The sequence below is a fragment of the Macaca nemestrina genome, chromosome 15 (genome assembly GCF_043159975.1).
Source record: "Macaca nemestrina isolate mMacNem1 chromosome 15, mMacNem.hap1, whole genome shotgun sequence".
NCBI lineage: Eukaryota > Metazoa > Chordata > Mammalia > Primates > Cercopithecidae > Macaca > Macaca nemestrina.
The window spans coordinates 26,791,659-26,819,118 of NC_092139.1; the positions used below are offsets into that span (position 1 = coordinate 26,791,659).

A 27,460-nucleotide genomic window follows, 5' to 3' on the forward strand; every position below is an offset into this window, starting at 1 on the left:
AACTTCCCTGCCACTGCAAGAGAGATGATAAACAAGTAAACAAATCATTAGACAAGCTCACTACAGATTCTGATAAACACTGTGAAGGAAATAAACACCTCGATGTAACAGGCACAGGCTTCTGTAAGTTCAGTGGTCAGGGAGGGCCTCTCTGAGGAAGCAACACTAAAGCCGAGACCTGAAGGATGAGAAGGGCACATCAACACATATGGGGCTGTCACGTTGTTTTTTTTTTATTTTTAAGAACATTCAGGCCGGGTGCCATGGCTCACACCCATAATCCCAACACTTTGGGAGGCTGAGGTGGGTGGATTGCTTGAGCCCAGGAGTTCAAGACAAGCCTGGGCAACCTAGTAAGGCCTCGTCTCTACTAAAAATGGGAAAAAATGAGTTGGGAGTGACGGTACATGCCTGTAATTCCAGCTGCTTGGGAGGCAAAAGCAGAAGCATCACCTGAGCCCAGGGAGGTCAGGGCTGCAGTGAGCCGTGATTGCACCACTGCACTCCAGCCTGGGTGACAGAGTAAGACTGTCTTAAAAAAAATAGAAATAAAAATTCAGGTGGGAAGGCCCAGAGGGAAGAAGGGGCATGGGTCTTTGGAGAATGGAAAAGAGGCCATTGTAGAGAGTGTTGCAAGATGAAGTTGGAAAGAAGGGCAAGGACAAATCCTGGTAGGGCCTTATGGACCAAGAGAAGGAGTTTGGATTTTATTTTGCAGCCACTTGGAAGCCTGTGTAGTGGGCTAGTCACTGGGGAGTCAGCCATGAATAAGACCCACCTGGACCTGCCCTTGTGGAGGCCCTCATAAGGACTGGCAGGTTGCTTATGCAGACTAAGGCTGGCTTCCATGGGCCAAGTATATCCCACCTGTACTGCTTTAGGGACCTACGCTATGTTTCAATTTGAAATTTCTATAAAGTAGTTTAAGAAAAGCCCTGTGAAATATGTCTCTCAAGAGGTATCTGAATTTGGGCCTTCAGAATTGAATTGCCTTAGATTGCTGATGTCTTCGATCATCTCTGAAAGAGGAATGTCAAGACTCGTGTAGCTTTGTAGTGCTTTAAAAAGAAAAAAAAAAAATGAGGTGGAGGGAGAGGGTCTGCCTTGCAGAAAGGAAAATTGGATGGTTCAAATTGAGTGTGGGGCTTCCTTGGAACAGAAGCAAACTTAGAGCTAGCTTTTCTGAAAGATTTGAAATAACCCAGAATACACTTGCTTTTTGAACAGGAATTAGTGCTCAGGTGGAGTTGTTATAGTCACTCATAAATCAGAGGAGCACCTTTTGCTGTCATTTCTGTTTGTCATCGAATTATCTGACAGCCACTCTTTTAAGATGGGTGTGGAAATGTGTTCTCAGAGAACTTTGGAAAGGCCTTAGAAGAACCCAGTAAGAGTTTTAGGAAACTGAGTTATCATTAACATAGTGTGTCACATGCAGTGACTAAAAAAGCATTAGGTGCCACGGTAAGGGCAAGAACCATCAGTTAATTACTGCGAATACCAACTGCTTGTTGGCTGATTATTCATAACAAGAAAAAAATAGGGTAGCTTTGAAAATAAGTGTTTATGTCACATACTACAGAACTTGGAGAATGTGCAAGTCCATCCATACATGGCTGCTGCATTCTTTTTATGGCTGCATAGTATTCCATCATGTGTCTGCACCGTAGTGTATTTAACCAGTCCTTTCTTGGTAGACATTTTGGTCATTTCCGGTCTTTGGCCACCACAAAAAATGCTGCATTGAATATCTTTGTAGGTCATTTTGGACATGTCTCCGTCTATCAATAGGATGAATTTCTGAAAATGCTGGTTTAAGGGTATAACGTTTAAATTTTTGAGAGAGTATCAAATTGCTCTCTAAGAGGTTGTACCAATTTAAACTCCATCAGCGATGTATGAGAGTGCCAGTTTTGCCACGCCCTCACCCACACTGTATATTACCAAGCTGTTGATCTTTGCTAATCCAATAGGAGAAAAATAGCACCTTATTATAGTTTTAATTTGCATTAAAAGTGAGATTGAGCTGCTTTTCATATGTTTAAAAGCCATTGTGAGCAAAGACATTTTAATGTCTGGCACCAGCCTTGAATCTAGAAATAATCTTTGCAGCCTGTCTAGTCTTAGCAGTGTAAATGCTGGGTCTGGGTTTTAACTATTTGGGAACCAGTCCCTTAGAGTGCACTAAGTACCTGATAGACAACTGGGGATGCGGTTTGAAGAATGTCATAATGGATCCCTGGGTGTAGGAACCTCCGGCTCACACCTCACGTGTTTGCTCTCTGATACTCCCAGTTGCCTGGCCCTGTCATCTCCCATCTGCTGCTGCTCTTGCTCTGTGCAGATGCTTTTTGATAAAAAGAAGATTAGCAGGTGCTAAAGGTTATCAAAGTCTTTTTCCCAGTTGTCTGCAAAAGGAGGGTACTGGACCAGAGCAGTGATTTTCAGGCTGTGGGATTTGTTGTTGTTTTATTCTTTAAGTATTGAGAGATTTTTTTGAAATGAAGCCTTTGGGGAACCCTGATATACAAAAAAAAAGATTGAAATTCGAGCTGAGTTGGTTGAAGGAATAGAGACCCTAGAACCCATGCCCGTAGCCCCCCGTCTCTTGGTGCCCTCCCTGTTGTGATCCATAAGACATTTCTGTGAAGCCCTAAGGCTCCTCAAGGCACAGTTTGAAAACCATGGGACCCAGTGATGTTTGAAGTTTATTCTGTGGTAACTTATCAGAAGTATTTGAGCATCACCGAATAGGGAAGACTTTGGAGAGAAAACAGCCAGCTTTCTGATGCATTTTATGTCAGAAATACAGTGTGAGACCATCCATCCTTAAGGCTCTGTAAAGCCTGTATTCTGCTAATGAGTGGTATATTCTGTACTCAGAATTTTGTCACTTGGACGTGTTTGCCAGTCTTGTATATTTTTTCCTTTGCATAAACTTTGAGCACCCAATATCTTTGTAGGTCATTTTGGACATGCCTCAGCATATCAATAGGATGAATTCCTGGAAAAAATGCTGGTTTAAAGGGTTTATGTTTAAATTTTTGAGAGAGTATCAAATTGCTCTACTAAGAGCCTTTGTGGAACTCTGACATACAAAAATGATTTGCAGTTAGAGCTGAGATGGTTGAAGGAATAGAGATGCTGGATCTCACACTGGGCATATTGGATTTCCAGTGGTGACCAATGGAACATAGAGTCTAATGGGAGACTCAGACACTGAATAGGACACACAAATAAATAGATACGCAAATGTATAATCACATATTGTGATGAACTGATATGAAGGGAAAGAGCAGAGAGCTATATAAGATATCATGTAAGTGACCTAAGTTAAACAGGGTAGTCAAGGGAGGGCCTTATCGGGCAAGTTCTATGTGTTCTGAGATGTGACTTGGAGCTAACCAGATGTGAAGTAGATGGGAGGAATTCCAGACAGAACAGCATATGCAAGAGTTCTGAAACAGGAAAATGCTTGCTGCATTGGGGGAACTGGAAAATAATGGGTTAATGGTCAACTGGGAGGCCGGAGAGCCAGGCAGGGACTGAATCATGTGGGGGCTGTGCAGGCCAGGGCAAAGAGCTTATTCTGTGTGAAGTACTCATGCCTGCTGTTAATAGCCAAGGTGATCATTGTAACTAACACTTTATTTACAGCCCAGTGGTTCCCAGACACAGGTAATCTCGGGCACCTCCAAGAGCAAAGTTTAGGAGAGGAGGGAAGTCATTTGAACCAAAGACCAGCAACTCTTGAGAAGAGCACCACCACAGCTGAAGACATCGAACAGTTTTTGCTGAACTACCTCAAAGAGAAGGATGTGGCAGAAGGAAATGTCTCAGATTTTGATAATGAAGAAGGTAACTTGGTTTTTTTGGCTTAGCTGTTTTTTTCTTTCTGAAACAGATTATTGTAAAAATGGTGAAACATCATTACAGAAAGGGTAGAAATAAGAAAAGTCACTCATAACCTTACCAGGCTAACATAGTTGTTCCCCTGTTTTGTGTAATCTTTTTCCATTCTTTTCTGTTGCAAAACTGTTTTTACGTGGTTGCAGCTGTGTACCCTTTTTGTGTTTAGTTATAAGCAACTCTGTTGCTGTTGAATTTTGATAATTAATGCTTTAATGGCTGTTACTAAGTGTCCATTCTGCTGTAGGACATTTAGGTTGCTTCTGGCTTAATAATAACACTAATAAACAGTGCTGCAGTGGATGATTCTGTGCATGTGACTTTTTTTTTTTTTTTTTTTTTTTTGCATATTTCTTTAAATTCCCAAAAGTAGGATTTCTGGGTCAAGGATGTGAACATAATTTAATGCTTGCCAAATTGCCTTTCAAAATGGTTGTGTCAATTTATACTTTTCCTTCGGCAGTGCAGGATGAATACTGGTTTCACCACAGCCTTACCAACATTGGCTATTTCCAGTTTTACTTCTTCCTAAATTAATAGGTGAAAAATGGTTCTTGTTATCTACCTTGCATTTCTTTGATTACCAACAAGGTTGAATGTCTTTCTATAAGCTTCTTTCCTAACAGGTTTTTTTCCTTATGCCCATTGTCTATTCATATGCTTTGTCCATTTGTTTATTGGTGGGAGGAGATTGCAGTGTTTTTCTTACCAATTTATATGATAAAGAAGGGAGTTCAGGCTAGTTGAAGCTCTGGCCTGTTGTTTTATTCACAAGCTCAATCTGGAGCTTCAGGTCACGGAAGGATTAATAAATTATTAGAATCTTCTCTGCAAATATAAAATGCCAAGTCATAATGAGCTTGGTGGTCTCAGAACCATCCTAAATCGAACTGAGTCCCAAATTAGTTTGTTAGGTTGGAATAAAACAGATTTCTTTTTCTTTTTCTTTTCTTTTCCTTTTTTTGTTTTTTTCCTCCTTTTGGTGATCTCCACTGTGAGATTCTGGTGAACTGAAGCCAGTACTTCCAGCAGAATAACATGAAATAGTAGCTCGACACAACTCACTGCAACAAATGCCTTCTAAATAGCAGAGAAGCATCACAGGACCCAAATAACGATTTATGCAGAGTTGAGTCATTGCTCTCCCCAAGAACAGAGTTTTCTGATCAGAAATCTATCAGGCTTTTTCTTCTCAGATTTGTTTCTTGAGCCAACCCAATCCTTTTCGTGAACTGCACCCTTCATCCAAACCTGGAAATGCTGAAGCAGTGGAGGCATTCTGATCCCTCATAATCCAGATTTGCCATTCTTGTTCAAAATTTGAGCACTGTCAGTGAATCCATTCCTTCATGATTAGGATCTTCTAGTGTTAGTTGATGTTCACTTAGAGCAGACTGAAAGAGTCAAACCCTTCTTCCAATACCAGGAAAATCCACATCCCTCAAATAACATTCTGCAATAGGTGAATTTCAAACAACAAATTCCCCTCTGGGGAAAAAAGCACAGGCCTATCATCTTTATGCTTATCATTCATCAAGTACACACCACACACTTGGCATTCTAAGGAATGTTTGCCTCAGTGCTGGCTTGACATGAGTTTTTTGTTTTAAGCACATAAAAGCACCTTGTATATCTGAGGTCCCTTTCTCCAAGAAATCCAAGCATTCTACAAATGCATTTTCATTTATCTTTTCAGCATCTGTTAGAGACAGGTGCATCCTCTACTGTAAGAGTCTGTCTTTCCAGCAGAGGGAACTGAAATTGGAAAAAGTTAAGGGAGCAGTGCTCTGCTCAGTGGAAATGAGCACAGCTGGTGATCAGGGTTGGAATGAGGCTGGGGCTGTAAGTAGATCAGGAAAATTTTTCAGGGTAGGGATTTTGGCCTGGGTTTCATGCAATTCTCAAATCTTGTGATGTTTCCATTTACAAACTTACATCTATCTCATGCAACGCAGCACTCTAAGCAGTGAGAATGATAATGGCTGGTAATATCTCATTTAGTGCTTTCAGTAGCATGTGAGGTATATGTGCTGTATCCCTTTTTTTTCCAGATGAGGTAATGTAGGATGAAAGAAGTTGCTAATAGGTTGTAGAGGCAAGACTTGATCCAACCTCCTCTAACCAAACTCCATGCCCTGTGAACTACACCAAGCTGCCCTTATTACCTCACCTACAAAGATAAGTAAGGTTTGATTCTGGCCATCAGAAGTTCTTACAGCCTGATGGAGAAGACAGACGTGCACCCCTTTTAATCAAAGGATGAACCAAGAGGAGATGAAAAAGTGAAGGACAGAGCAGAGGCCAGCCATGGAACGTCCCAGCTTCAAGGCTCCACACGAGAACCGTATCCTTTTTTTTTTGAGACGGAGTTTTGCTCTTGTTGCCCAGGCTGGAGTGCAGTGGCACGATCTCGGTTTATTGCAACCTCTGCCTCCTGGGTTCAAGCGATTCTCCCGCCTCACCCTCCCAAGTAGCTGAGATTACAGGCGCCTGCCACTATGGCCGGCTAATTTTTGTAATTTAGTACAGATGTGGTTTTGCCATGTTGGTCGGGCTGGTCTCAAACTGCTGACCTCAGGTGATCCACCTGCCTCAACCTCCCAGATATCTTGTTTTTATCTTAAATATTCATTAATGGAAATTTAGAAAAGACCAAAGGTATAGGGAAAAAATTTAAGTCATCTGTTGTCTCATTACCTTGTCACTTTTAATATTTTGCTGTACTTCCTCCCATGCAAAAACATATGTAGTAGTGTTCATGCTGCATATGCAATTTTGTGTTGTGCTTTTTGTCTTTTTAAGACAATATTATTTTATAAACATTTCTCTTGTTGTTAAAACCCATGCTAAGCCTGGTGTAGTGGCTCATACCTGTAATCCCAGCACTTTGAGAGGCTGTGGCAGGGGGATTGCTTGAGCCCAGGAATTGGAGACCAGTCTGGGCAACATAGTGAGACCCCCATTTCTGTAAAAAGAATTTAAAAATTAACCGGGCATGGTAACACGCACCTGTAGTCCTAGCCACTCAGGAGGCTGAGGTGGGAAGATCACTTGACCCCATGAGTTTGAGATTGCAGGGGGCCGTGTTCACACCACTGCACTCCAGCATGGACACAGCAAGGCCTTGTCTCTAAAAAAAAATAGGGACCTCATAAAATGCCATTATATGGCTATACTATGGTTTCTGTACCCATCATTCCCCCTTGCATGGAGGTGTCTCAGTCCATTTACAGTGCTGCTGTAACCAAATACCTAAGACTGAGTAATTTATAAAGAACAGAAATTTAGGTATCTCTGTTTTATCACTCATACAACACTGCCGCTAGTTGTGCTTTTTTTCCAGAGGAACAGTCAGTCTCTCCCAAAGTGGACGAGAATGACACCCATCCAGATGTGGAGCCACCACTGCCGTTGCAGATCCAAATAGCCATGGACGTGATGGAACGCTGCATCCACTTGTTGTCAGATAAAAATCTGCAAATCCGCCTGAAGGTCAGTGCACAGCTGCTTCTCTGCATTCTCAGAGCAGTAGGACTAAGGTGTGGCCTGGTTGGCAGTGGCTACACGGATGAGCACGTAGCTCCCCTTATGTCGTAGTCCATGTGTGGTGGCCAAGAGAAGGCATCCAAAGGAATTTGTCTGTGGGGTGACAGTTTTACATCTTTCTGTGTCTGCTCAGATGCCAAAGGGAGCTGAATCTCCTGCATTAAAAACCACAAGTTTTGGGGATTCACTGAATCTCCAAGGAAAAGAAAGCCATGTGCTTTGGGAAGGATATTATTTTCTCAGCTATGTAGGATGCAGGTTTTAATACTTTAAAAGATCATTCTTCCAAGCCTGACACTAGCCCTTATCTCTCTTTCTGTTTTCATCCTAGGGAAAACTTGAACACTTCCTAATATAGCCTGACTTGCTGGCAGTTTGCCAAGCAGCACCCCCATCAGCAAGGGCTGGAAGTATACAGTAGTGACTGCAATAACAGGACAGTGGGGTGGGGTAGAAGTGGGGGCCAGGGCTTTCCGAATCACCCTGGAGAAGATCTTACACCCAAAGGGAAACAGCATTCCTCCCTACCCCCAGGCAGGAGTGAGAAACACAACTGTCAGCCGAGCGCAGGGCCTCACGCCTGTGATCCCAGCACTTTGGGAGGCCAAGGCGAGCAGATTACCTGAGTTGGGAGTTCGAGACCAGCCTGACCAACATGGAGAAACCCCGTCTCTACTAAAAATACAAAATAAGCCGGGCGTGGTGGTGCATGCCTGTAATCCCAGCTACTTGGGTCACTGAGGCAGGAGAATCGCTTGATCCCAGGAGGCGGAGGTTGTGGTGAACCAAGATCTCGCCATTGCACTCCAGCCTGAGCAACAAGATCAAAACTTTATCTCAAAAAAAAAAAAAAAAAAGAAACACAACTGCCTTAGTGACTCACTGTTAGTGATGAGGGTACATTGCCTTGCTCAGGGGTGATGGGCTAGGAAACCCTGATCACAGATTATCTCAAATCTCAGGGTCTGTGTTTTGTGGAGTTTGTTTAGTCTTCCAAACACTAATGCTAAGAGCTCTTAGCATTCATCTGTTGTTCCATTCAGCAAGCACTTAACCTTTTACCTGCACAGCTTTAATGTGGGTGCCTGGCTGATGCATTCAACATACTCCTGTATATCCTTCAAGACCTTCCCTTTTGTAGAGGATTTGTAGCAGCTGTATACATACCATAGTTATTAAGAACATCAGCGTTGGAGTCAGACCTACATACCTGAGTCAGTTCAAATCCTGATTCTGCCTCTTATTAGCCATGTGACCTTGAGTAACTTAATTCACTATTTTGAGCCTCAGCATCTTCATCTGTAAAATGAAGATGATGGTACCTACCTCACAGAGTTGTTGATTATAAATATAAAACAGCATTAAAAAAGACACATATACTCATTCATGTACTAAATGCTTATTGAGGACTAGTGCAGGTCAGGTGGAGGGTGTGTAGAGGGGATGATGCAGACACGATCCCCGTCTTCACGGAACTCCCTGTCTGTTGTGGGGAGAGAGGCAATACACAGATTCATACATATTGGAGAAAGGCTGTCAGGGAGCACGCAGGAGGAGAAACTGAAACAGCTAGGGGAGACCGAGTTCTGTTACCACTACATGGAGAGGCCCAGGAGGCAGGTTCTGTTTGATAGAAAATAGTAATTCACCCATGCAGCAGGTATGTGTTGGGAACCTACTCGGTGCAAAACCCTGCTGACTAAGACAGAGCTTACCTTCTGATTTAGCTTACCTTCTGATTTACCTTCTGAGGTCATCAGGGAAGGCCTCTCTGAGGTGGTAACATTTCTCAAGGCTGAGAAGGAACCTGCCCTGCAAAGATGCAAAGAGAACATTCCAGGCAGAGGGGAAACGTGCATCTTTGAGTGAATGAAATGTCATGTAACTTGTCCCATTAATAACAGAGCTCAAATTCCAAGCCTGTCCGTGATACCACAGCCATTTCCACTCTGCTCCCCTGCTCCCCGCTGCGCAGCCGAGCTTTCTTTTACTGCCTTGCCTAACTATTCAACCCTCAATGGCAGGGCCTCTTCTGTTCCAGTTTCAGTGCGGACCAGCACATAGTAGGCACCCAGTAGGGTTTACTGCTTCGTGTTGGCTGGCTTCGCTCTGTCTTGCTGACTAACGAGAAGTTGCCCTGTGAAGGTTGGCCGTCTGTGCGGGAGGGAAGCCTGCGCTGACCGTTGTACTGACCGCTGCAACACTGATGCAGGCCGTCTCTTTTCAGTGAGTTTGAGATGTAAGAGATCAGGAAACAAGGAAGGTAACTGATATTCAGTTTACGTGCAGGGTAGCCCAACCCTTTCTGGTGAGATTAGCCTGTACCTCAACTGCCAGCTGGGCCTCTCCATGTAGTGGTAACAGAACTCGGTCTCCCCTAGCCACTCAACTTTCTCCTCCTGCATGCTCCCCATCTCATTCAATGGCACGTGTATCTCTTCAGTTGCTACCCCTGAACCGAAGCAGCTCTTTTAAAACCCTCACTTCCCCTCCCCAGTATCCAGTCTTTCAGCAATTTAAGCCATGTCATCTCCAAAACAGATCTCCAGTCCTTTGACTTCTCTCCTCTGCCGCCATCATGTGGCCACATCACTTTGCTCCTCTCATGTGGATCCTAAAGGGCCTCTTTGTTTCTCTCTCCCCCTTCAAGTCTCCTCTCTACTCAGCAGCCAGAATGACCTTTCTAAAACATGAATTGTATCATGTCACTTTCCTCCTTAAAACGCTTTGATGGCTCCTCACTGCACTTAGTACAAAATATAAAAAAACTCCTAACAAACCCCTTTGTAGTTGGTCCCCATTTTACCTCTTCTCTGTAACGCTCCACGCTGCCCTTCTCTCACTTCTTATGAAAGCTCTGTTCCACCTCTGAGTCTTCCTCATCATGGTTTCCAGTTGCATGAATCTTCACAGAACTAACTCCTACTCATCCTTTGTGTCTTCTTTTAGAAGCTCCTTCTTCAGCAAAGACTTCCCAACAGTCTGTGGTTTAGATCCTTCCCCTCGTTTCTTTGCATTTCACCTTTGACTTTCCTTCTTGTCCCAATTGCTAATCATCACTTCATTTAGGCGTTATCTAATTAAGGTCTTTCCCCAGCTGACCACGAACCCTGCGAAGGCAAGGAAACGTGTATATTGTCCCTCTGTGTCCCCTCAGTACATAGCTAGTGCTTGGCATGTAGTCAGCACTCAGAAAACAATTATCCAATTAATACATTTCTAAACGTTATTCTTTGAAAATGGTGACTTGATCCCAGGTATCTGTTTTCAAGCCTGTACCATCTGCTGAAATCATGTCTCTTTCAGGTCTTGGATGTGCTGGATCTGTGTGTGGTTGTTCTGCAGTCCCACAAGAACCAGCTGCTTCCCTTGGCTCATCGGGCCTGGCCCTCACTCGTGCACCGACTCACACGGGATGCCCCCCTGGCAGTGCTTAGAGCCTTCAAGGTACTGCACCAGCATCCCCCATGGTCTGTTGTGAGGGTAGAGTTAGTAGGAGCAGAGCTCACTGGGGCCTTTTGGATTGGTTCTCTTCACCTGATTGCAGTGTCACATACTGTGAAGAAAGTATAGAAACATAAGAAAAGCACAAAGAAGAAGATAACAGTCTCCTTTTGAATTTGAAGCAGATGAACCAGTAGATGAAAAGGCCAGGCTGTAAGCTCAGCACTCCTCCACACAGGAGTTTGTCTCCTTAAAACCACTTTGCAAGGTAGGTATATTGTCTTTACTTTTGGCGAAGGAAGAAAGAAGCTCAGAGAAGTTAAGGAATTTTCTCACAATCAAACAGCTAGTAAGTGATAGGAACCCAGAGCAGTGAGTTCACTCCATGTTCTTTGCACTGCACAGGAGTCAAGGTGAAGGGGCGAGGTTCTAGCAGTGGGTGTCCTCTGCCCAGCTGAGTGATGCTGGCAAAACCCGGGACCACCCATTTTCGTGTTGGGCTTAGGAACACCTAGCCCACCTTTCTCATAGTGTTGTCAGGGATAAAATGGGACTATTTGGTGAAATGCTTTGAAAAGCTAACAGTCCTATATATATGTAAGTCCTATATGTATGTATGTATATTATTCTCCCTGGCTTAGTTTAGCTTACATTAGCATGGATATTTTAGCTTATTTATATCCTTTCTTGTTCTTCAAAGCCCTTAAGGCAACCTACAGAGATACATACCACAACAAGCTACCGTAAATTAGAAGAAGGTGCGTAAGATGAAGCAGAGAGAAAAGATGTGTAGGGATACAAAATGAAACTGGTAATGCACCAGATACAGTTGGCCAAAGTAGTTTGATCTTCTGTAAATTCTTCAGCATATACTAGACCAAATTAAAATATTAAAAATTAATGTTTTTTTCCCAAAACAAAATTCACAAAATGACACGCGTGCTTGTGTATGTATATGTGCCAAAAAAAGAGGAAGATTAAGGGGGAGGGAGGTAGGTATTGCTAAATCTTATCCAGATGTACTGGGGGGTGAGAGGGGTTGGTGAGACTAGGTTGTCTGAAATAACAGCAAGCAAAGAAAAATGAAAAAAATATAAAGATGTGTGCACGATAACTGAGGCTGCTTTCCCCATGCACAGACACAATGATGACACCGAGGTCTATAGAAGCTGTGCCATTCAGCTGAGGGACCTGAAATGAGAGCCTTGTTCTCTGCAAAATCAGCAAACACTCTGTGCTGGTTATGCCTTGCTTACCAATTTTTAAAGAAATTCCTATTATCCTGTATACTCAGTCTTGTGCAGCAGGGCAAAACATTTCAATATGTTCTGCTAGAGAAAGTGTAAAACAAGACATGCAAAGAAACTATCTGTTCTGAAAGATAGAATGAGGGTGATGTGCATAAGAGGTTGTACAGCAGAACAGAAGGAACACCAAGTCGGCTGCAACTTCAGGGACCCTGCCTTGGTTCAGCCCAGGGACCTCGGCCTAGTCGCCAACCTCCTGATGCCTGCATGTGGCAGCAGCTGGGCCATAGTGTTCATGGTTGCTCAGCTAGCTAGAGTTAAAAGCATATGTATTTTCTCAAGGGATGTTAGGAAGATTCAAGAAATGATCTATGTGAACTGCTTTAAGCTCTTCTCTCTTTTTTTTTTTTTTTTTTTTAACAAAAATGGGAGGGAAATCAAGATATTAATCATATTATTCATCCAACCCAAGATTCCTTTGAATTATTCGCTGTGTAATCTGTATTTATGGATAGAAGCAACCATGCCTTGGGAGCAGAGACCTCCAAATTCATAACTGTCAGAATCACAAACCATGGGCAAGGAATTAACAGCAGTAATTCTATTTTTTTTCCAAGCAGAGACCTAGATGAAATTGAATTACCAAGCGTTCTTTAGTTCTCTTGCTGCCTTGACGATGTTCACTCACCAGGTTGGGGGCTGTTTCTGCAGGTTTTACGTACTCTGGGAAGCAAGTGTGGCGACTTTCTACGCAGCCGGTTCTGCAAAGATGTCCTGCCAAAGCTGGCTGGCTCCCTAGTCACCCAGGCCCCCATCAGTGCCAGGGCTGGACCAGTTTACTCGCACACACTGGCCTTCAAGTTGCAGCTGGCTGTCCTACAGGGCCTGGGCCCCCTCTGTGAGAGACTGGACCTAGGTGGGTACCAGGCAGTTCCAGCTGGACACACACTCAGCATCTGTCTCACCCCTGCCATCATGCCCTCTGCTCAGTTGTGCCCCACCCACCCCCGCCCGTGTACCTCCTTCCGTCTTATTTTGGCCTCATTTGTCTGTTTATCTTGATGTGTTCTTTGGCGGGATGGAGTAGAGAGCCCAGAGCATCTTGCCTAGCTATTGCAGTTTCTGCAGACACAGTTGGTCACTGCTTGTCCCAAATGAAGTGTGAGGGCTGACGCTTGTTTTGTTTGTCTTTTCTGCAGGTGAGGGTGACCTGAATAAAGTGGCTGATGCCTGCTTGATTTACCTCAGCGCCAAACAGCCCGTGAAATTACAAGAGGCTGCCAGGAGGTACGTCTGCCTGATCACCCGCGTCCCTTTACGTTTGTTCTAAATTACAGATGATTTGCTAATGGCAAGCAGAGTTGAGGCATCTCTGCTGTTTTCTCTCTCTCCCTGCCAGGTTAAGATAATTTCTTTAACTGTGCCAGCACTAGAGATGGTATTTTTACTAGATGTGTTTCTCTTTGCCGGTAACCTTTTCCTCTCCTGCAAAGTCAGCAACAATTCCAGAGGGTCAAGAAGCAGAAAGACGGTGTGCTAGAGAGACTCAGCACCCTCCTGGTTGGAGGGGAATCTGTTTCTAGGCCTGGAGACCAGGTGCCTGGCACTTCTTCATGCCTTGGCTCCTTCAACAGCAAAGTGAAAGTGCTGGGTTCCTGATATGGCATACGTCGACTCCACAGCAGGTCTTAGATGGGCATTGGTGCCATGAACCCTCACAAGTGCCATGCAGAATTGTTTGTGTGCAGGCAGGTGCACATGTGCCTTTTTCTAATAGGAACCATTCATAGGTTCTAATAGGAATCTGTGACCCAAAGAACATTAAGAGCTGCCAGACTAATGGCTTAAAGGGCCTTTTCTGGTTCTGAAACTAGGTGATTCCAATTTCTAAGAGTTTGACCATGCTTATTTGAGAAAAGCTGTATCACCTCTAGGAGAAGAAGCTATTGCTGGTTACTTTAGGACTAAGAGCTGAAACTCTCTGAGCACAACAGCATTCCCCAGACGTGAGACCCAAAGTCTACTCTGCCCCTCTTCTCCCAGCGTTCCTTCCAGGCGGGAGCAGCCTGCATCCTGGAACTGCCATCCCAGGATGTCTGCTGCTGGGGCGAAAGCTGGGCCTGGCACTGTGTGCCGCTCTAGGCCCTGCAGCTCCTCCAGCCTCACCAGCTTCATGCCTGCAGCAGAATCCCTGCTTCTTCCTAGCTTCTCGAGGCACATCCCTGATCCTCTTCAGTGGGGTGGGAGTTAGGAGTCACCTCACTCCCTGAGGGGCGAAAAGGCTGCTCTGACTGTGCAGTGAGGAGAGCCAGCTTGCCCCTTATAAACCTTGCACTCCCTGGGAGTGATGGTAATATCTTCTTGAACTGATTTATTGTCCTTTGCTGTTTTTTGCTCTTGATTTCCCATTTCCTTTTTTCTTCCTGTCCCTTTCCCGTCACATCGCTTAGTCCCAGAATCAGTCATAGTTTTGTGAGCACAGGGGCGCATCCTAACCAGCTTCTGTCCCCAGGCATTTTTATTCTGTAGAGAATCAACTTAGGGTGAAAATAGTTCTCCCTGGGCGGTGCCCCTGGAGCTGATTGTGCTGTGATTTAAAGTGCAACTCAAGAACATAATGAGTTTATCTTGAAGTAAATTCTTTTAGATGCCTATTACAACCAAGAGTTACAAAGGTCTAATTTTCACATTCCCCATTCCATTCTACTTTTCCTATACCCACCCCATCCCTTCCTTCAAGTTTAGAACCATCAAATAAGCTAATATTCTCAATTCATTATCTTTTCATTTCTAATTCTCTTTTCTGCCGCTGAAAGCAATTAAACCCGGAATTGGACCTTGCTGAATCTTGAGCTGGTGTTCAGGGACCCTCAGGTGGAGGAACACGCAGCCCCACCACTTGACTGCAGCTCCCTTTGTTTGCTCCAGCACATTCCGTTCAGCGGCTGAGTCAGATGGCCTCCCTCCTGACGGGCAGGGAGCGGGAGGAAGAGCTAGGTGGATTGCTTCACACATATCACCTGCAAACTTATCTTGAAGTCAGGGGGAAGAAAATCAGTCTTGTCCTTGATCCAAAATTAATAAGCTCTTTAAGTGGGAGAAGAAGCTTGAGACAATAGGAAGCCTGGTCTCTCTGTGAGCCTCATTACCGCATGGAGAGAGGGGTGGGTGGGTGGGCCGGCCACTTAGTATTGAAAAGTCATACCTGGCAGTTGGGTGCGGTGGATGGCTCATGCCTGTTATCCCAGCGCTATGGGAGCCTGAGGCAGGCAGATCACGAGGTCAGGAGTTCGAGACCAGCCTGGCCAACGTGGTGAAACCCTGTCTCTACTAAAAATACAAAAAGTTAGCTTGGCGTGGTGGCAGGCACCTGTAATTCCAGCTACTCAGGAAGCTGAGGCAGGAGAATCGCTTGAACCTGGGAGGCGGACGTTGCAGTGAGCCGAGATCGTGCCACTATACTCCAGCCTGGGCGACAGAGTGAGACTCCATCTCAAAGAAAAGTCATACCTACTGGTACTGAGGAACCAAGTCCCCTGCATGAGGTGGAGTCCCCATCTCAGCACATGGCCCTGCCATCCATCCCGTTGTTTGTTCTTAATTCTTCTCTGACCTTCACACCCCACATCCATGACCAAAAGTAAAGCCTGCCTACCTCACTTGGAAAATTGCTTTCAAAATGACTTCTCTCAAAACGACACCTCCAAGCCACTAGGTCAGGCCAGGCTACCATCATCTCCCACCAGAACGACAGACCTCACCACCAGTCCCACTTCCATTCCTGCCCCTCTAGGTGTTCTCCATACCGCAGTCAGAATGACACACTTACATATGCTTACCCTTGTGGGAGAAGAGAAAGCTGTGTTCTTTGCAAGGGCCCAAGCGGGAACCTTGGCTTAGTATTCAGAAAAGCCAGAGAAGACCAGAGGTAGTGGGTTTCCAACCCTGGGCAGATGACCAGCTTGCTTTGGAAATGGCTCTCCTGTCTGCCAGAGGGCTGGTGAGGGAACCTCTCAGGGCAGGAGGCTGGTGCAAGGCCTTATGCATTCTGGAAGGAGATGGATATGCACTGGCCCTGTAGAGCAGCCATGTCTGTGGGCCCCTCTGGCAGGTGGGCTTAGGACCTCTAAGGGGGCGCCTTCATCGAGTTTGGGTGGAGGCAGACTTAGCAGCCCCATGAGAGTTCCTCTTTATGTGCATCACGCTTGGGTTTTTCCTTGCTCCTGTTTGCTTTTCCTGGCTCCAAAGAATGACCAAACCAGTGTTTGCTTTTTTAATTTGTCATATTAAATATAGCCTTTGTGGCAGGCTTTTACATCCAGGCTATAAACTCTAGAAATGGAAATTGATCAGGGGGTGGTTGATATAACCGAGGTTGTAAATGCTAAGAACAGAGATGCCATTCCAGTTTAATGCTTTTATCTAGTGAATGTGCCTTGTATGGAGGGGGCATAAATCTTCCAACTGGGGGAGGCATGGGGGAGGGGCAGGAAGGTGAGGGCAGGGTGTGACCTTGCTGTGTGTTACCACCAGGTGTCACTGTTAACTGGCAATGCAAAAAAAAAAAAAAAAAAAAAAAGCCAGCTCCCCCAAAGTCCCTCTAGTTAAGTAACTTCAATGGGTAACAAATGTGCCGATCATATTTGTGGTGTGGGAGGAGGGCTTAGCATACCAGGAGCTAAAAATAAGACAGTGTCCCTGAGGGTAGGCATTGGATTACAGACAACAGGTCAGATCAGCCACGCCCCCATCTCAGCTGACTGCAGTGGCAAACTTTGCTGATTGAAATTCTCAGCCTCCAAGATGTCTCCTGGCATGCCCTGGGCCTTCTCAGTTCCGTGCCTTTCTGGCCATGTAGCTTTTCCCTCCTGTACATGAAAGGAATTTGAAAAGAGAGCATACATCCCAAATTTGTTTTTCCTTGAAGTCCATGCATGTACTTAGCCTAGTTGAACTCTATTAAAACCATACTCCTTGAGCCAGTCTCTTAGCAGACTCTGAGATTCCCTGGCTTTTGCAGTGAGGTTTTACATCATCCAATGAACCTTTTTACCCAGGGCTAAAAGGAAACAAAACTAGACAACACCTATTTTTGAAAAGATGAAGTCAGGCCATGTGATGAGGCTCACACTTGTAATCCCAGCACTTTGGGAAGCTGAGGTGGGAGAATCACTTGGGCTCAGGAGCTCCAGACCAGCCTGGGCGACATGGCGAAACCCTGTCTCTACTGAAAATATAAAAATTAGCCGGGCGCAGTGGTGTGCACCTGTTGTCCCAGCTACTTGGGAGGCTGAGGCAGGAGGTTCACCTGAGCCTTGGAAGGTCGAGGCCATAGTGAGCAGTGATCACACCACTGCACTCCAGCCTGGGTGACAGAGTGAGACCCTGTTTCAAAACAAAGAAAAAGAAAAAAGGATGAAGACAGTGCCCAATAAGTCTCATAATAGAGGAACAAAGCTTTTAGGATGCTTGGCCTCCACCCCTAGTCTTACCCCCACCTGCTAACCCCAGAGCCCAGATAGGGATGCAGGGTGCCAGCAAGTGGTGACCAGCTGGTATACCTTCTGGCCACACAAGTCCTGGATGCTGTTATTGCTGTAGCCCCTGATGGGGCGCTGGGGAGGTTGCCATTCCAGCTCCCTCTGCCTCGCCATTGTGTGTGAGAGAAAAAGCAGCAGTCTTGGTTTGGACAAACCGAGGTTGAGATCTTACTGGCCATGTGACCTTGAGCAAATGATTTAGCTTCATTTCATTTTCTTCCTCTGTAAACTGGGGGAGATGAAAACCTCATTCTCATAGGGTCCTTGTGGATGAATCACATTAGTACGTTCAGAGTGTCTCCAGGTACTGTTCTAGGGACTGGAATTAGAGAGAACAAGATAGGGGCCTCTGCCCTCTGCTTATGTTCTGAAGGTATATTTACATCTGTGTACACACCTATGTGGGGTACATTGTATGTAAATTTCCCAAATAGGTGATGCATGATGTGTATGTTACACATAGACACATAGACACTGACCACAGAATTTCTAGTTGTAAGCCTGCTTCATCTTTACTAAAATCTGAACTGGAGATTTCACCTCGAAAGGTCTTTTTCATGTTAATTGTGCCACCACGGTTTGCAGAAGTCAGGACCAGGTTTGAAGGTTCATTTACTGACTGACTTCCCTGCTCTCTTTCTAGCAGTAGGATCCCAACCCATCAAAGAACCAGCTGGTGCCTTCAAACCCTGGACGAACACAGACTGGCACAGGCTCATCCATTTCATCCCCGTCAGAGCCCCAACTCCTCTCTTTACCCACACATGAGCCTATTATATTTGAACGGATGAGGAGCCACAGAGGTGATCCATTAGTTCAGCTGAGCTTGAAATTAGTAGCTCATCGCCTTAAATGGTGTGGGCAGTTTGGCTGAGCTGGGACTGCAAAGCTGTTCCCCCTTGGATTGCACCCAGCATGGAAATGAGGGCACACCTAATATTTTTTCCTTTTGACACTTGATTAATAGTTGACAAATCCAAACCCAAGTAGTTAGCTTTCCTATTATCCATCTTTTGACAGGCATTGCTGCTTTTCTTTCTGAGTCCCATTGTTCTAAAAATACACTCAGATCTGAAGCTGTTCACTCTGCATATATAGGCCTGATTTCATGGTGTCAAAGATAAGAGACATCTGGCAGGCAGATTACAAACCAAGTGGGTTGCTGGGTTTCAGAACTGAAGGCAGGGACCTCTGGGCTACTTAAATCTACTTAAATTCAATGCTGCCAATTCTGTCCCTACTTCCTTAGTGTTGTCATGTCACTGATAACCTGCCGGGGTCAACCATCTTACCACCCAGTAGGAAAGCCAAGCATGGGGTGTGTGTGCACAGTGCAGGCCGTGCCAGGTTGGGAGCAGAACGCTCTCGATGACAGATAGAGCCTGGTCACAGCACTGCCGGCACAAAGTGGGTTCTGGTCGTCAGAGGCTGTGGTCGACCACAGGGTAGTCATTTCCTCACTCTGCAGGCTCTGCCATCCCTCTCGAACACCTCAGAGACGCGGAAGTAAATGTTGTCTCAGTACTGAGTAAAGTAGCCAGGGAGATGATCTCTATTGTCTTATTGTATGTGTGTATTTTAAAAGATTCTTATTAGGTCTCTTATGATGAGCCAAGTGCTGTGTTGAGAGTAGAAGATTTTCAAAGGTAACTACCAAGGCCTCACATTGTTGTTCGATAGCAAGATAGCCTTGGACAAATTAATTCACTTCTCAAAGTCTCTGTTTTCTCATCCATAAGACTGAAAAGAGCATATATATTATTTTGCTTATTTCACCTACTACAACAATGACAAGGATTCAGTAAAGTCAGGTAGCACATAATACCACCACAGAGTAGAAGTCACTAAATAGTACTTGTTAATCATTATTTAAATTTCTTATTCCAAAAATGACTTGGAACATCTTATAAATTGTTTGCAACAAAGAAATGAGGAAGGAAGCAAAGAAATTTTTTAAACGGAAAAATAACAGCAAAAGCAAGATGAGACCCAGTTGAGGTTAATATAGACAATCCAGTTAGAGCCCTGCACTCTTGCCAGAGAGGAGCTTTCAGAGTGGCTCTGTGCATACTGACAGACAGCAAAGAGGAAAATGGTACAGGAAGTACCTGAATAAGAGTTTTTTAAAAGAAAAGGAAAGAAAGCTTTTCAGAAAGAAGCATGGATTTCCTTATTACTGAGGCTTGAGGAAAATTTCTCCTTGGGTCATCTTAAAAGAACACTGGGTACTATCGTGAGTAATATCCTCAACGTCCTTGCAGTAAATACAGAAGTACATTTCCTAGAGCTGTTTCCGAAGGCATCCGTGAGTGGAGACTACTGGCTTAGTGCCAAAGCACAGATTACAGGAAAACAGTTCAGGCAGGAGGGGGGCAAGATAGGTAGGCTGCTATGAAGATGTCTTTATCTTCAAGGGTACATACCTTCCAGGGAGGTGCAGGAAACTGAATGTGGCAGGAACTGAGTGCAGCCAGCTGGGGGAAAGGTCCGAGTCAGCCCTCACAGTGCTCAGCACAGAATGCCACTTTGAAATCTGTGCCCAACAGCACTGTCGTGGGATCTAGGCTTGCAGGGTTCCTGGAGGCAGGAGAACTGGCCAGATGGAAAGGGCCGCTTTTAAATCTCGCCCTAGTGGGATTTAAACCCTCCTAGGTTCTGGCTTATTTTTGAATTGTCTATAACAGATTGGGCCTCTCAGTGCCATATCCTTTTAAATATGCACAAAGCAATGGAGTCATTCCTCTGCATTTATGATACTTTATCTTGCGGCACTTCAGGGGTATGGTTAGCATCATTTGCTTCTACTGGTGTTTATGGTTTTCAAGCCTGCCCTTGTTGCATTTAAATATTTTTGATATGAGTCTCTGTGTGAGTACGCATATTGGTGTTAGATCAATAGATGAATGGTTTTGAACAGGTAAATATAGTTAAGTCTAACAAGCATGTATAGCTGCAAAGGTAATTGGTAGTATTTATTTGGGGAGTAACTCGTTGCTTCAAGTCATAATCCTCCATTTCCAACATTTAGAAACAAAAAACGACCTCCGTGCAGGGGAAGATAGCTAAATGGAATAGCAAGAAAGGACAGGCTTGAAATACTGGTTAACCAATGAACCGAGACCCATTAGAGTAAATTACTGAGTATAGAAACATAGCCCCACTGCTTGCTGGCTAGGACGCATCGACACCCTGAGCATCCATTTGTTTAAAAGGAAACACACGGCCTCATCTGCAGCATCAGCATGTACAGAGTGATGGGAGAAGAGATGGCCAGAGAGAAGGAGAGTGTGGAGGCTGTGCTGCCAGAGAAGGAACAACGGGAACACCAAAATAACTTAGTGGATATGCCTGCTTTCCCACAAGTGAGCTTACTTTCCCACTGCATTTAGCGGTGCCCGCATAGAGAGAGCCTATCGTGTTCCTAAGGAGACATTTCTGAGTAACTTCTTTAGAAGCCCCAAATAAATAAGCAAACAAACAGATCACAAAGCCACATGTTCTTTACCACTGGCATTTACCCTGACGGCTCATGAGAGCATTTTATAAATCCAGAAGGAGACGGAGAACAGCAGATCCCTCAAGCAAGTAATTGACAGAGGAAGAATAGCGTGTCACCCAGGAGTGCGGGAAGCCCCGCATTTCAGTTACAGTTTATTTAGCTTCACTGGGCCTTCATTGGCTGGCGGTTTTCTAGAGCTCCCTTTGAGCAGATGTTGTCTAGACAGAGATGGTGAGAACATACTCTAATATTCGCTCCTACAGCAGAGCAGAGGGGTTTCTTTTTGGTTTTGCCATGTTGGGAGGGTGGGGGTGGATAATGATCCAGTGCCCATGATTGAAAACTCTCGTGGTCTCTTGGAGCTGCCAGGGATCTTAGAACTGATCTGGTCCACCTGCTCTTTACAGAGAAGCAACTTGCTGTGCCCCTTCTCAGGAAGCCATGCCTGGTGCCACCCCGCACATCACTTCTAGGATGGCCCTTGCCACAGTGCGCCATGGGCCTCTCTGATCCCTTGTCTACCCCAGCAGACAGGGAGCCCCGAGGGCAGAGCCTTTTTTGTCCCTCTGTCTTTGTGCCACAGGCACCTCAGTTAGTGCCTGGGCTGGACCAGGCTCTAGTAAATGTTTGATGAACCACGAAGAGATAAGACTTAAACCCAGCTGACCAGATTCCAGGAGCACGTTTCCTCCCTCCCCATTCCCGCCTCCTTGCCCCCAGCTTGCTCACTAGGAGCACCCCCATATTGATCATGAAGGAAGGAGCCGCTTCTGGTTTGGCATCTGGAGTTTATTAGGTACTTACTGATAGCCGTCAGTTGTAGATAGGGCTGAAGTGCAGGCAAATGGCTGCCTGCATGGAGTGAAATTCAATAAAACCGCATTTTAAGTGAAAAATCAGTATAAACACCAGGCTTCTTTGCCATGGAAACAGGTTGCTTAGAAACTGCCTAACAGCGAGTTCTAAATTTTTTAAAGTCAAGTTATCATTTAAGCTACACGGCCCTACAGGTTATTGAGAGATAATCACTCGCCTCAGGACACTCGGAGGCATGCGGCACAGCTGAGTGCCTCCCGATACTCTGGGGACCAGATAATCTCTTGATAACTGTGCTCCCTGGAGCCACTGATTTGGGCCTGGGGGAGGAGAAAGAAATTTTTGTTCAGGAGTTAAATGGTATACATACATTTTTTAAAAAGTGTTTCTCTTTGGGTTTGAAAAAAAGATGGAACTGGCCATTTGGCGTGTTCAGGAGCCATCCCTGCGCATCGCAAGATGTATTGGGAACATTTTCCAGGCAGTTACCCCAGTCACTTCAAAGCAGAGGTCCTGTCTTTGTCTTCTGGCTTTGGCTTATGCAAAAGGAGTTTTCAACAACTTCGGCTTTCAGCTGTTCACTCTCGGGGGTCCCTCTTCCCAGCTAAGGCTAGGCAGGAACTGGCCCCAGGACAAAGTGGCACCAGAGTTTGGAACAAGGCCTGGTGCTAAGCACTTAGATCAGACCTCCTGGGCCTCAGGCTCAGCTCCCGGGGGCTTAAAGCCAACAAGGGTGTAGGTTTGGAATTTATCGCATTTAGAGTTCAGCAGGCCACATGCCTCTCGGGGAGGAGAGCACAGCTACGCCTGCCAGCCACCTGGTTGCATGGCATGGCATTTGCTCCCCACCTCAGGCATGCAGAGGACAGAGTATATTGCATCTGTTTCTTCCTGAAAATAATGGGGAAAATTAGAACACCACTGACTGAGAACTGGGACCCCCCCAGCCGCCCCGCCACCAAGTCAGTATGGAGAAAGTTACGAGTGAAACAAAAGACAAATGTTTTGCCCTTTTCAGGGTGTCTGAAAATTATCCATGGCATGGCGATGCTGCTAAGGTTGGTAGTGATAATTGTGCCTCAGACTCTCTGTCTCCCTCTCTCTCTCTCTCTCTCTCTCTCTGTCTCTCTCTGGAAGGAAAGAAGGAATACTGTTTTCGTTACATACTTCAAAGTGTTGTCCTGCACCCCCTCTCCTCTGAGCTTCAGAACAAACCTGTGAGGAGAGTGGGCCAGGTGTGATCATCTTTGGAGAAAGAGGAAACAGGTTCATGAGGCAAAATAACTTGCTCCAAGCCACAGAGGTGAGAGACGGAACGTGCATTCCTGCCGTTCTGGGGCATCTGCCCCTTTAAGAGCAAAGAAATGAGACCCAAAACAATCCTTCCAAGAGTTTGGCTCTTGCTTAATAAAAGAAGGTGAACTTTGCACATGTTTTCCCTTTGCTTTTCTGTTAATATTTTATGTGGGTATCTTGCAGGGCAAAGAGAGTGGCTTATTTTCTTTCCTTTCCTGCCAATGAATACAACATTCATATTTAGCATGTTAAAAAAAGAGCTCAGAAAATGAACATTGTAGCGTTTTCATGCTGTGTAAGTCAGAGCGCAGCTATGACTGAACTGGGTCGCGTGGCACCACTTTGCTGGGTGTTGCCCAGATAAAAATATTCCTTGAAGCTGGGAGAGCGCCATGCTGTAGCTTGAGAAATTGTTCCAGCTCTTGAAAGGGGAAAAAAAAATCAAATGAAACCATTTGCATTCTAACAGTCTTTGGCACCAGGGAAAACTGTCAACTGTGTCACGTGTAAACAGAAATCTGCTCACCGGTTTTGGTGCATTTTTTCATAATTTCCCTTGCCACTCTAATTATCAAAGATATTTTTATTTTTAAACAAAAATTGTCTCCCACGCAGGCCTCATCTCCTTTCTGCGGTGAAGTGGAAACGATGAATTAGAATATTCTAATCACTTCTCCAACAACCACTGTGGAGGTTATAAACACAAGATTATCCTAAGCAAAGGAAACTTAAATTGTTTGGGCACAGAACAGGCCGGGAAAAAATTCAGTTGGCTGGGCCCGGTGCTCACACCTGTAATCCTATACTTTGGGAGGCTGAGGAGGGTTGATCACCTGAGGTCAGGAGTTCGAGACCAGCCTGGCCAACATGGTGAAACCCCGTCTCTACTGAAAATACAAAAATTAGCCGGGTATGGTGATGGGCGCCTGTAATCCCAGCTACTCGGGAGGCTGAGGCAGGAGAATGGCTTAAACCTGGGAGGTGGAGGTGCAGTAAGCCAAGATCGCACCACTGCACTGCAGCCTGGGCAACAGAGTAAGACTGTCTCAAAAAAAAAAAAAGCAAATTCAGTGCCCTTGTCCACCCTCCCCACTCCCCCACTGCCTCCCTGGCCTCTTTAGTGTATGTCCATTACACCTAAGGATGATATCAAGACTGGCTTCATGGTAAGACCCAAATCCCCTGAGGGTGCAGGTCTTTCATATTAGTGAAATTAAAACCCAGAATTTACTCCCACTTAGCAGGCATTGAAGTTCCTATTTAATGCCGAACAGTATGCAAGAGGCTCCTCAGAATAATTGCCAAGAATAAAATGTAATTTATCAAATAGATACTACATACTGTTAATTGGTAAATAGGGGTCACGTGTGCTAGACTGTGTAGGGCTTGATCTGTGCTTTAAACCTCAGCAAAACCCTGAGTGAAGTACATCCCCCATTTTTGAAATGGGGAGGCTGAAACAGGGCAAGTTGAATAACTTCCCAAAGCCACATGGTTAGTGATGCCTCTCATAATTTGAATCCTGGTAATAATCTTCCTTGTTCCTTCCTTGATGGTGAGAGTTTAACCCCTCCTTCAGATCCTTTTGTAGAATTTTAAGTATTCTAGAGAGGGGTGTCGTCTAAAGTCATTCATGTGCAATGTAGTAACTCGCCATGTCCTCATTAAAATGAGAACTCATTCATTGTTACATGGACATATTGCACGGGAAAAAAAGATAAAAGAGAAATGAGAACCTGTTCAGTCAACATTAACTGGATGCTGACCACATGCCATTCCAGGTGCCGGAAATACAGCAACCTACAGAACAGATGTGGTCGCTGGTCCCTGCCCTCGGGGAGCTTGTGTTGTAAGGGAGATGATCAATAGTCAATATGTGCTGGGAAAGGTGTCCCGAAAGAGAAAAGTAAGGGGCAGCCTTACTGGGGCACAGTGGTATGGGCAAAATGGCATGGGGAGCCCAGCCTCTGAGCAGGCAGTTGTGAGCTGAGATGGGCAGACTGGCTGGGAGGTCCCGCCCACTGTGGGAGGGCCCCATTCTTCCAGGGATTGCCAAGCCAGACTGAATTGCCACCGCGTATGAAGTTTACACTTGGACTGCCCAACACAGTGGCCCTGGGCACGTGACTGATCTTTCAGAAATAGTATTTGAGCAGCTAAGAGGCACAGGTTATGACCCCAAAGTTCAGACTAAGGCAAAAACCACCCTCGGTGGCTGTGTGGCGTTCAGTAGCGCAGGCCCTTGAGCTCTGTCCCTGTCACGTGTCAGAGGACATCAGTGCTCTATCTCTGCCAAAGGTTACAGAGCAGGGCTCAGCCAGTCCTGCCCCAGGAGAATAAAGGAGCCCTTTGCCAGCCTGCCAAAGGCGGCATATTCTGTGGATCTGATCCCTGTGAGGAAACGGGCTCCTCACACGGGAGCCATGAGTGTCTGTTCGCACCACCAAGTATCCATGGCTCTCAGCCAGAAAGGCTCCAACTGCCAAGTTCAGCACCATGCTGGAGGACCGTAATAATGAGGCTTGCTCAGGGCCCCCGAGCAGGACAGGGAACCCTGCCCTGGGCCTGCCCCTGACCCTGGTCTGGGCCTGTGAGCTGAGCAAAGCCTTTAAGAAAGGGTACACTCTGTCATTTTTCTTCTTTATGAAAACTCCTGCTTTATACTCTGGAATTCAGCCTCTTTCTTTGCCAAGAGCTTGTTTGCTGTCAATATTGTTCTGCTTACACTAATTACTGGTTTTCTGTATGTCAGTGGATATGAAACTGTTACCTGTATTTCTGTTGGGCTTTGGGACCATCCTACTGGTCTTGTCTTATGAATTCAAGTGGGTTATTTCTACTATTTGAAGTGACTTGATATGGTTACCGGTTTCTTCTCAAATAGCCCGGTAAATAGCCTCCTGGTTGGGGCTGTAGCACTCCCCACCTTCCCTGCCCGTACCCTCTACTCACTCCTTTCCATCTCTCCACAGCGTCTTCCTCCACTTGATGAAGGTGGACCCAGACTCCACCTGGTTCCTCCTGAACGAGCTTTACTGCCCCGTGCAGTTCACACCTCCCCACCTCAGCCTCCACCCCGTGCAGCTGCGCGGGGCCAGCGGGCAGCAAAACCTGTACACGGCCAACGTGCTCCACCTGCTCACAGAGCTGCAGTGACCCTGCTCCCCCACTACAGAGGCCACCGATCCCTCCTCCCCTGCCAGCCAGAAGTTGGGCTGACCCCACCCTGGCCATAGGCGGTGGCAGTGGCAGCAGAGAAGGTGAATTAGCCAATCGATTTGTAAATTGATCAGTCACACAACTGCCTAGAAATGGATTGAAGGAAAGTAGCTGACTGTTATTTATATTTCATACCTTGTGTTTTCAAGTGACATTGTCTGGTGGCTCTAAGGGTTTAACTCCTTAGCCTACCATCTCTATAGCCTCAGCTCCCTCACAGGTAACATGCACACACAGACACACACAAGAGGTCAGTTCCCCTCCATCTGCATACACCTCCCTCTCTTCAAATAATGAGATGGAACTAATTTTGTTGTACCTAACCTGTTCTTTGGGAAACAAACGGAAATAAAGACACTTCTTGGATGAAAAGTATGACCAAGAGCTCACTTTGAAGTTTGTTATTTAAACTGGGTGGGGTTTTTTCTTTTTTTTAAATGAGTTTATATTCTTGAATGGTTAATATAGAACCATGGTGTAAAATCCAAATCCAAGCAGTACAAAACAGAAAACAATAAAGAGTAAATCTCCTCTCCCCATTTCCCAGCCGTCTGGTTTCTCTCTCCAAAGGCAAACACTCATAACAAAGTTTTGGATACTTCTTAAGCAGGAGGTTAATTTTTTTTAACTTTTTACTATGGGTAATAGTGTAATGAAGTCCCATGTCCCCATGAACCGGACTTCCCCAGCAGGCAGCATGTGGCCAGGCTTGCTTCCTCTGTGCCCCGCCCACGTACCTCTCTCTCCACACCCCGTATTTTTTTGAAGCAAATCCCAGATGTTACATTGAAACTTTTTGAATGTAAACCACAATACCATTATCACACTTAACCAAATTAACAATGACCCTTTAATATTGTCAGATATTGTCAGTGTCTAAATTTCCCCAGTGTGTTTGGATCAGGATCCAAATAAGTGATGTACGTTGCTGGTATCAGTATGTT

The 27,460-nt window shown here is 45.4% G+C and overlaps 1 protein-coding gene across 1 annotated transcript in view; it reads left to right on the plus strand.

Annotated features, from left to right (window-relative positions):
• Nucleotides 1-26,891, plus strand: part of LOC105496320 (TELO2 interacting protein 1) — a 50,714-nt gene extending 23,823 nt beyond the window's left edge. The window contains exons 3-8 of the mRNA XM_011766653.3: nt 3,658-3,858; nt 7,253-7,401; nt 10,762-10,902; nt 12,858-13,062; nt 13,346-13,433; nt 26,270-26,891. Of these exons, the coding sequence (XP_011764955.1) occupies nt 3,658-3,858; nt 7,253-7,401; nt 10,762-10,902; nt 12,858-13,062; nt 13,346-13,433; nt 26,270-26,453 (968 nt within the window). The 3' untranslated portion in view covers nt 26,454-26,891. The remainder of the gene's footprint in view (nt 1-3,657; nt 3,859-7,252; nt 7,402-10,761; nt 10,903-12,857; nt 13,063-13,345; nt 13,434-26,269) is intronic.
• The last annotated feature ends 569 nt before the right edge of the window (nt 26,892-27,460 follow it).